The sequence below is a fragment of the Prosopis cineraria genome, unplaced genomic scaffold, assembly GCF_029017545.1.
Source record: "Prosopis cineraria cultivar Desert tree isolate PC_DT_omini unplaced genomic scaffold, ASM2901754v1 PC337, whole genome shotgun sequence".
NCBI lineage: Eukaryota > Viridiplantae > Streptophyta > Magnoliopsida > Fabales > Fabaceae > Prosopis > Prosopis cineraria.
In genome coordinates, this window is record NW_026555664.1 from 41,722 (window position 1) to 52,145 (window position 10,424).

At 36.8% G+C, this 10,424-nt stretch overlaps 2 protein-coding genes across 2 annotated transcripts; both read left to right on the forward strand.

Moving 5' to 3' along the window:
- The first annotated feature begins 169 nt into the window (after nt 1–169).
- Nucleotides 170–8,779, forward strand: LOC129296476 (uncharacterized). The gene is made up of 13 exons (XM_054935070.1): nt 170–416; nt 613–761; nt 1,181–1,272; nt 2,750–2,863; nt 3,318–3,648; nt 4,083–4,262; nt 4,447–4,527; nt 5,415–5,633; nt 5,793–5,935; nt 6,024–6,190; nt 7,354–7,571; nt 7,688–7,780; nt 8,223–8,779. Exons 1-13 carry the CDS (start codon nt 224–226, stop codon nt 8,424–8,426), a joined length of 2,184 nt encoding a protein of 727 aa, XP_054791045.1. The 5' UTR covers nt 170–223; the 3' UTR covers nt 8,427–8,779.
- Nucleotides 8,780–9,162: 383 nt separating this feature from the next.
- On the forward strand, nt 9,163–10,181 carry LOC129296472 (uncharacterized). The gene has a single exon (XM_054935066.1). The coding sequence runs from the start codon at nt 9,654–9,656 to the stop codon at nt 10,107–10,109; it is 456 nt and encodes a 151-aa protein (XP_054791041.1). The 5' UTR covers nt 9,163–9,653; the 3' UTR covers nt 10,110–10,181.
- Nucleotides 10,182–10,424: the final 243 nt, after the last annotated feature.

A 10,424-nucleotide genomic window follows, 5' to 3' on the forward strand; every position in this document is an offset into this window, starting at 1 on the left:
ATAAAAATAAAGTATATTTAAGTTATAAATTAGTGGAGTTAAATTAGTTGATACCTAATTTTTCCTTGTAAAAAGAGGGAGTATTATTTTGTTTGAAAAACATTCTCTTTCAAAAAAAAAAAAAAAACAAAGAAAGAAAGAAAGAAAAAGAAAAGCAGCCCCCACCTTGCTTCGTATGTTACGTTGCGGTCTTGCGGATGAAGGGATAGAGTAGGCCGGAAGAATGGCAGCAGCGACGCTGCTTACTCTCAATCTCTCAGGCTTTGGCCGGCACCTCTGCAAAACACTCTTATCCACACCCTCTCCTCACCGTTTTCTGAAACCTCATCTCCTTCCCTTCCGCAAGCAATTTCGCCGTCCACTCTCCTCTCCGTTCTCTTTATCCCGCCGCTTCTCTACTTGTTCCAGCTCTACAGGTTCCACAATTTCGTGTTTCACTTTTCAATTTGGAGTGTTCTTGTTAAATTTGTTACTATTTTGATTCTTAATTTGCTCAATGCTTCGTTGCTACGTTATTTTTCTCTCTCACCAAACTGGGAAAAAAATAATTAGCTGATGGATTCTGGGCAGATTGTTTTTTGCCCCAATACTTACCGATCCGAGATTTTTCAGATTTGGATTATATTGGAGTAGCAGATGAGAAATATGATGTCATTGTAGTTGGAGGAGGACATGCTGGGTGTGAAGCTGCTCTTGCAGCTGCCCGCCTGGGGGCAAGAACTCTTCTTCTTACGCTAAATATTGATCGAATTGCATGGCAGGTTGCTAGCATTTTGCTTACCATTTGTGTTTTATTTGCTGACGTATTTTTACTTACATTTCGTGGTTCATCAAAACCTTTGTTCGCTCGCTTTGTACATCTTTCCATCAGCGCCAATTGAGTGGCCGTGCCAATGCTGTCCTTATTATTATTATTATTTTTTTTTGCATCAGGAATTTATAACTTGAAATTCCGTTTGTCATTACAATAAGTTAAAGGTCGAAACTTTTTTGTTTTTTCATATATATTTTCATGATTCTAAAAATCAGCTTTTCTATGTTTGAAATTTCATCTGCCTCCACTTCCAGATATGCTTCCTCTACCTTTCTCCTCTATTTGATCACGACTAGGCACAAAATGCAACACGTGTAACTCAATCCTAAAACATTAAGAGTTTCTAATGAAGACAATTTGTTGCAGCCTTGCAATCCAGCAGTGGGTGGACCTGCAAAGTCTCAATTAGTTCACGAGGTTGATGCGCTAGGTGGTGAAATAGGGAAGATTGCTGATAGGTAGTGTCAAATATTTATCAAGTTCCACTGTAGTTCTTTAGCATTAGATTTGTTTTTCTTCACTCTATATTTTGAGGATGGAGTTCTGTATGAATGCAATGGTAAGATGAAAACTGGCATCTTTATATTGATTTGTGTCCCTCTCTGTCTCTCCAGCATGTGTACCTGTCTATTTATGTTAGCAAGTATTATCCCACCTTTTTCTTTTGAGGTCCTTGAAGTATCATCTATCTTTCATACGGAGTTCTGATAAAACAGGAAAAAGAAATAAACTACCAAGTCCTGAAAGGCTACTAAAATATAGCCTTGAACAATGGCCTGATATATAATTGCTAGAAGAACTTCTGTTTTCTAATAAGGTACTTCTAGAGTCTTTGACCATTGGAGATTATATTAATGTGTTTGTCAGAATAAGGAAAAAGTAGCGACCAGAAGTTGCTGGTGTCTCCTGGACAATTTCAAATATATTATGAAATTATCAGAGTGAAGCAGTTGTGTTCATAAAGAGGGAAAATTATTTGTAAAATGATGTTATCTACTATCACGAGCAGGAACCCTATGATAGTGAAACAAAAAATAGATGACTTGGTGAATTCATCCTGTAAAAGTTAGAACTTGTGAAAGCATTAATAAGATATACTTCCGGGATACCTGCCTCCATGAGAGAGAGGGGGGCTTTGCATACTCTTTTTTCCCCCTAAATACATTTTTACCTGGTTTCAAGATGTTGAAGTGAAGGGCTTGGCAAATTGTTATTCCACCCAAGCTATTCAATTTTCATTGATTTAACCACGAGTTTACTTCTTGGAAAAAGAAATTAGGTTAAGATATTACTGGTTTCTCTTCTAATAAGCTTATACTTTTATGTCATAAATGGTCTACATTAGAAAATCTTGATTGACAAGAAGACACATGTGAGGTCGCAACTCTCAATAACTTACGTAGAATGAATTTTGCTTTTGATTTTACCTAAATTGTCAGACACAAAGTGATAAATGATATAGCATCCTGGTAAAACTAAAACATATCTTGTTCAAGCTTATATCTATAGAAAAAGTTATCTGTTTAACTAAAACAAGGGTGGTGATCTGACAAAGAGCAACCGTCTTTGCTTCATTGACTGGCTTAAACCTTAGCTTTAGGCTTCTAAGAATACAGTGGTTCTCTAAATATGGGATGACTCTTGGATCAGCATGTCATTCTAATCTTCTCAAAGAGTCTGAAAAAATTGGCCTTATTTCTGTTGTGGCTGATAGAATTCAATAAATGTAACACCTCTTGCTTTATTTCCTTCTGATTGATGCATCATCCTCTATTACTACATTGAATATATCCATTTTTTCTTTTTGGTGTACTCTTATTATCTTCCTAAGATGTCTGAGTTGTGTTTCTAGTAATTTACATATTTTCATGACATGCTCTAGTTCGAAAAGTGAATTTCTAGTAATTTGCTGCTCACGTTTATATTCATGTTCAGATGCTATTTACAAAAGCGTGTGCTCAATGTCTCAAGAGGTCCTGCAGTCCGTGCACTACGTGCTCAGACTGATAAAAGGGAATATGCCATGCAAATGAAAAATGTAGTAGAAAGGCAAGTTTTTGTCCATAATCTTTTTACTTTATTCTTTGTCATTTCATGCATCTATTTATTGCTATAATTCTTGCGCTTTTTATCTAGTGTATTTTTAGCTTCCTATGATTACATAATATTTGTCCACATCTTTTCTGTGTTGTTTATGTTGATTCTTCACTATTGTATGGTTGCATAGTTGTTCATAGTTTCTTTCGGAATTACTCTTATTGTCAGTCCTGAGTATAATTTGTAAGAAAGTAAGTAAAATGTTATCTACATGATGAGAGAATTTTCCTTATTCTTCAAGTTTGTGGCAAGTAATAGGGCAGGGGGAGAGATAGGAATCGGAACTCTAGACCAACCTTTCCTAGTATAATTTGGCCCTTGCTGCCTTTTGTTTTGATCACATGCTTTATGCATTTGCCCGTTTATTATTTTCATCATTGGGCATCATTTATTTATTGTTTTGCAGCACCCCTAACCTTTCTATTAGAGAGGCTATGGTCACAGATATTTTAGTGGGGAAGAATGACAATGTGGAAGGTGTGTGCACATTTTTTGGAATGAATTTCTATGCTCCCTCAGTTATTCTCACCACGGGGACTTTTATGAGTGGTAAAATTTGGGTCGGTAGGACTTCTATGCCTGCAGGAAGAGCTGGGGAGTCTGCATCACATGGGCTAACTGAGAACTTGCAGCGCTTTGGTTTTGAAACTGATCGATTAAAAACTGGAACCCCAGCCCGAGTGGACATTCGCACTGTAGATTTCTCAGGATTGGAACTGCAGCATGGAGATGAAGAGGTGATTCCATTTGAACTTTTATGTATGTTCCGTATGTTTTTTTGGTCAATGCATATCTGCAATAGATTGAGTTTTGATTCAAATCAAGTTTTCTTGGTTTGTGCTTTGCAATGGTTTTGTCCCAACCTGTTATGTTATGGCACACGCGCGCGCACTTACATGTTCAGTAAGCATGTGTCATGATCTCGAGACATATTCAAATGTGATAGTACATTGCTACTTGTAGAATTATGTCTGCTCATCTTAGTTTCAGGCTGGTCCGTTCTCTATTCTCTCTCTCTCTCTCTCTCTCTCTCTCTCTCTTTTAAAATTCATTCTCTTATTGGCTTGTTTGACAATGAGTATAGTTTATGATGCAACTATGTGATTACCATTACTCTCAAATCTTAATAGTTATATTTGGATTTTCCTGGAATGTTGATTGAAAATGACAGGTCGGCTGGTTCAGTTTTGATCCTGATGTCCATATTGAAAGAGAACAAATGTGCTGCTATTTAACCCGCACTACCAGTAGAACTCACCAGATAATTAGAGATAACTTGCATGAAACTCCCACTTACGGAGGATGGGTTGAAGCTAAAGGACCTAGATACTGTCCTTCCATTGAAGATAAGGTGTGTTTAGAAAGTATGTCACTTGCCACCCCGGGGGGAGGGGGGGAGTTTTTTACGCCCCCATTTTATTATTCAGACCAAAAATCAATCTCAACTAGTTTTAAGAAAACGTGAAGTCTGCAGCGTCAGCTGCATTGGGATTATTTCTAGTTCCCCCCAACTAACAAAATATTGTTCACTTTAGATTGTAAGGTTTCAAGATAAGGAGTCTCATCAGATATTTCTTGAACCGGAGGGCCGACATGTGCCTGAGCTGTATGTGCAGGTATTCTTTTTCCTCTCTTTCCCGTGAATCATACTCATAAGCTATACTAAAAGGTGTAGTTCTATCTTGTGTGCTGGTGATTAATTTAGATGATATAAGAAGTGAAAAAAGGCTATGGGTTTTTCACAGATATGTACACCCCAAGAGATATTAATGCAAGGAGTTTGAAACTGCCTATGTCTGGAGTATGAGCAAGATTATAAGTTTGTCATCCATTCTTTCCTTCTTGAAAGACTCTCGGAAATTTTAAAGTTTAAAATATTACAGATTTTATGAAACAACAAACAGAGAGAGAAAGGGAGAAAGAACAGGCATTTAATGTCTTAAGGGACGAAGATATGTAGATTGAAGGAGGCAAATGACTGAGAGATAAGTGTTGGGCAGCTTATAGTTAACAGCTTTTATCCAAGACGGAATTACTGCCATTCTGGCCGTGAGTGTACAGAAAAGGGTAAATAATCATGTTCAATATTTAATTCTTGTGTGCAGAATGCAGATAGTATTCCATTGCCATTCTGGCCGTGAGTGTTCATGATGAAGCTAACTTTTTTTGTACATCTGAAAATCATTAACGCAACTTCATCCTAGGATATCTACCCAAATTCTTACCTGCTCTGACTGCTTGAGTTAAGCTTGGGGGCATGATTGAGCTAATTTTTTAGGTCTTCATGCCCTTTCCAATTTAGTTTTTTAGTTTACTGTTTTCTTAGTTTTAATATGACTGTCTTTGAGCATCTTTAATATAAGATAGAGTTCCCAAAATTACTACTTTTCTGATGACTCATGAGTTAGTACCTTGCAGTTGTTAAATTATAGTTCATTGATCCCTTGAATACCACTTGCAATAGAACAAAATATACGTCATTAACCTTTTCTTCTTCTAGTAGGGGTTTTCAACTGGTTTACCTGAGAGACTACAGTTACCTTTGTTGAGAACTTTACCTGGACTTGAAAACTGTTCAATGCTGAGGCCTGCGTATGCTGTTGAGTATGATTTTTTGCCTGCTCATCAATGTGCTAGATCTCTGATGACAAAGAAAATAGAAGGATTGTTCTTCTCAGGTCAAATAAATGGAACCACAGGCTATGAAGAAGCTGCAGCACAGGTATTATGCCTTTGTGCTTCTAAATTCCATTTAATTTTGGTTGCGTGTATTCTTAGTTATATCTTGAGAAAAAGCAGTTTAGTACCTTGGTTTATTTTGTCATCCTGCTTATCTGACAAGATTTCTTAAAATTTACAATAACGATTTTTTTCTTTGCAGGGCATAATTTCTGGCATCAATGCTGCTAGACATGCGGATGGTAAGTCACTTGTTATTCTTGAAAGGGAGAGCAGTTATATAGGAACATTAATTGATGATCTAGTCACTAAGGACCTGCGGGAACCTTACCGTATGTTGACAAGGTATGCTAACTGAAGTTGTAATTTTCATGCTCAGTGATGCTTTCTTCATTTGTTAACAAATGTATATTTCTACATGCGCCTTCTCCAGCCGGTCAGAGCATAGATTACTCTTGAGATCTGATAATGCTGATAGTCGTCTTACTCCATTGGGTCATGAAGTTGGGTTGATAGATGAGAGACACTGGAAATTGTATCAGGAGAAGCAGGCTCGGATTTCTAAGGAAAAGAAGCGATTGAAAAGTGTTAGGATTTCAGGTTCTTATTATTTATTTTTCTTGGATATTACCTTATTCTTTGAAGCTGTATTGGTGGAAGAAGCTAATCCTCAAAGGGATGCTTGGGGGACGGGAGGGAGAGGAAAGGGATAAAGAAAACACAACAGATCAATTAGTCCTGTTTGAACAAATTTGTCTTTTTGTCAAAAGGTTAATTATAATGCTTTAGTTTCTTAACAAAAACTTTTAAAAAAATGACGGATATTTATAATAATAAATGAATTGTTCCCCCTGAAATTGGCAGAAACATGAGGGTTGGTGGGCTTCACAGAATTTTAAAGGCTCAGTGAAATTCCACATTTCTCTCCGCTCTTTAATAAAAAAGAAAAATTATAACAGAGAAAACCTTTCACATTTCAATGAAAGCTTTCTTCCCTTCACTATTTTCCAATCCAAACATACCCTTAAGGAAAACAATTTACTGTTATTTTTTCTTAGTAACAAATATTTCTATATTAATGCATGTTGATCTTAGTGCAGTTTTGAGCTTGGTTTTTTGTTGTCAATTTCGAAGGTTTCCAAACTCTGAAAATGAATGGCCTATGAGCCGCTTACCATTAACTTGAGCTATTGCTATAATCTAATCTGCAATGAACAAACAGATGTGCCTTTTTTAGTAAATGATAATGTAGTGAGAAACTGCAGAGCCTGTGTAAAAAAAAATAAATTTCAAGCCCTTCCCTCTTCACTGCATGCTGATCCCACTTAATGGGATAAGTGTTGTTGTTGTTGTTGTTTTAAATCCTCACTACATCTGCCTGTGAATACAGTCATTGAACTTATATAGTCTAGGTATATCCATTTTAATGTCATGTAGAAATATAAATAGTTTATAATTGCAATTTTCCACTCTCTTAGCAAGTGCTTACCCTTTCTCTTTCCTTTTCAGGCAGCATTACCATATCTTATCTATTCAATCTTTTACTTTCTCAACAACAACAACAACAAAAAGCCTTATTTTATTAAGTAGGATTGGTTACATGGATTACACGATACCATTGTGTTCTATTATCAACCAATTTTTTAGAAATATTGTTAACTAAGAGAATCTTCTACTTTCTCATAGTAATAAAATCTTTTTCTGTTATAAAAAATATTTTGTTATTCATAACTACCATTGTTATCCTTCTCACTTCTGTCCAGGAGGGGATTTGGCTGCTGATGTCATGAATGTATCTGGTCAGCCAGTGAGGGACTCCTCAACACTGGAGAGTCTTCTTAAGAAACCACACATACAATATGGAATTCTTGATAAGCATGGTTTTGGGAACAGCAACTTATCAAGAATGGAGAAAGAATGTGTCGAGATTGATATTAAGTATGAAGGCTTCATCTTGCGTCAGCAAAGCCAGCTTCAACAGGTACGGGATATACATGTCAATTAAAGGAATCTTGAATCCATTTAAATTTTACACATTTTAACATAGAAGAGGTGTATTAAATGTCAAATTACACGACTGTGTTGACATACCTGCAGATGGTCGGTCAACAGCATAGACCACTCCCTGTGGACTTGGATTATTATGCAATGACAACTTTGTCTCTTGAAGCACGTGAAAAACTCTCCAAGGTTTGTAACATGCCTGGTTATCTATATATGGTTTATTATTAGAGTTAAGTTTTCTACACATTCTCACAAATGAAAAAATAAAACAGGTGATGAGATCTCTTAGGAGTCTAATGGAATAAGAAACTGGTCATTATATTACTCATGCCTATGAAAGGAAGAGAAAAATAAATCATTCTTCTCCTTAACGTTGGTTTAAATCTAACAGTTCTTAGTGTCTGTTTGGATCATGGAGAATGAATAATAAGGGGAAGAAAGAAAGTGTTTACCATGTCTAAATCTAAATAAAAATTTCCCCCTTCACTCCTTACATTCTGAGTCATGAACTCAGAGAGAAGCATCTGTTCCAAAGATTGATACTTTCTGCTGCCAATAAGAATCTATTCTCATAGCTGCAATTTTGTTCTTGGGACTGAACCATGAAATATCATTTAAATGATTGTAGGTGAGGCCGCAAACCATTGGTCAAGCAAGCAGAGTTGGTGGGGTGAGCCCAGCAGATATCACTGCTCTACTTATTGTGCTCGAAACCAATAGAAGGAAAACTCGAGAACAAAAGAGATGCCAAATGTTAAATGCCATTAGAAGAGATACCCAAGAAGTGGTGCCTGAAGTAGTTCCTTTCACCGAAACGGTCAGCCCCGGATAAGTCTATTTCTACTTGTAAGCCGTGCTAAAGCATGCATCTTGGTGGCTCGAAGATCTACTTTAGGCAACCATGTTCATGGAGACAGTGTGTAGGACTTGGTTGAGCCAATTGATTAGTGTTAAACCGGACAACTTAAATTTTTGAAACACAAACCCCACCCCAAAAAAAAAAAGAAAAAAGAAAAAAAGAAAATGTTTATACTTCATAGTGGAAATAGAATATGTATGGCTTGTATAATCAATGGATAGTTGTCAGAATGACTTTGCTGGAAGTTGTGTCACGGAATGTTGATAAACAATTTACAAAGCCCCCCAGGGGTCACTAAACCGGGAAGACGCCTATTTTTGGTCCTATTTACCTTGACCAGCTGATCAAGTTAGTCTTCTATTATTTCATAGTCTGAAAATATCAAACTAGTCTTGAACCCAACCTAGTTATATCATATACTTATTTATTTTTTAGTTTCTAGAAAACTTGGGGAAAAAGACTGAAAAAGTTGCCTACTACACTAATTCATCAAATCTGAAGTTCAGAGGAACCTCTCAGTAGATTCTAAAATACAGAAACAGAAAACAAATTAGCATAATGAAGAAGACGTGAAAGAACAACAAAATGTAACACTAATCATTATCAAATTTTATATAAGCTTTTTCATGTTTTGATGTTCTCTCTTTATACTATGTCAATATGTCATGTTAGAATTGAGTTTGAAGAGGAAACCACAGAATTAAAGTTTATAAGAAAAGGAAAAAACAACACGCACACACACCCATTGTACGTAATCAACTATAATAATCACTTTCTAAATGGATTGATCATCGTCCAAAACAAAAAAGGATTGATCAAATAAAATAGGAAACTTTGTAGAATAGAAAATAATATTAAATATAAAATTTCAAATACTAAATCATATTTAATTACATTTAACATATGTGTTACGTCAAATATGGGTCGTCTCCATTTGAATTAATAGCAAACTCAAACCCCAACTTCCACATCCATAAATGGAGCCCGCTTCGTTCTCTCTTTCACACTTTGTGAGCGAATTTCATTTAACATTCCTTCTTGTGGGTAAACAAACTTTTGAACAATATACAATCTGGAAGATCCACACCTCTAATGGAACGTGAGCCATGTTGATGATTACAATGGACAATGATAAAGACGAATCCATGATCTGTGCTTCACGTTTTTGATATTGTTCTTCATCTCCTACTCATCCAATCAATGCCTGCACCGGAATTCAGCAATGGCCGTGCGTACATATGGATCACCGCTTGTATCTTGTTCACCTGCATCGTCGCCGGCGGCGCCTGCCTCGTCGCTTACGTGTTGCTTCCTGAAGACCAAGTGGAGTCTTGGTTGCCCGTGGCTGGGGTGGTATTGGTTTGCCTTCCGTGGGCGTTTTGGCTCTTAACTTTCATATACCGAATCGTTTCTCGTGCCTTCGGATTTAGGGTTAGGTTTGGGGGTGGAGGTGGAGACGGAGGACGAAGAGCTGGAAATGAGAAGAATTACTCTGGAAATGATGATATTGAGGGTGCAGGTGGTCTCGCAAATGGCAAGGGAGATGTTCAATTCGGAGAAGCCGGAGGAGCGGCGGCGCGTGGTGGACTGCAGAGGACGTCGTCGTCTGTTTCAAACGAGAGCGAAATGCCATTAGCGAAGTCGTTGAATTCGTGATCGAATTGGGAAAAAATTTTGTCGTGTCGTATTTGTGGCTCTTGCCCTCCATGCAAGAAATTAAACTGATCAGCTCGCCGATTTCTTTTCACAAATTTTGATGATCTTCTGTTTTGGCTTTGGCCTGTGACTGATCTGAGGAACATATAATTATACTTCAGCATCTTGACGATGACTCTACCTCATTTATCAGATTAAACGAGGGATATAAATACAAAATACAGCAACATGAGAAGATTCACGGAAACTTTTTGTTTTTATTTTTTTTTTGTTTTAAAACAGGTTTTTAATTAGGAGATTAACATCTTGCTCAGG

Excerpts from the sequence above, each read along its gene's own strand:
- LOC129296476 (XM_054935070.1), top strand. The coding sequence starts at position 224 with ATGGCAGCAGCGACGCTGCTTACTCTCAATCTCTCAGGCTTTGGCCGG. Across the intron at positions 2,864-3,317 it reads ATGAAAAATGTAGTAGAAAG|CACCCCTAACCTTTCTATTA; the intron begins GCAAGTTTTTGT and ends ATTGTTTTGCAG. Across the intron at positions 4,528-5,414 it reads TGCCTGAGCTGTATGTGCAG|GGGTTTTCAACTGGTTTACC; the intron begins GTATTCTTTTTC and ends TTCTTCTAGTAG.
- LOC129296472 (XM_054935066.1), top strand. The coding sequence starts at position 9,654 with ATGCCTGCACCGGAATTCAGCAATGGCCGTGCGTACATATGGATCACC.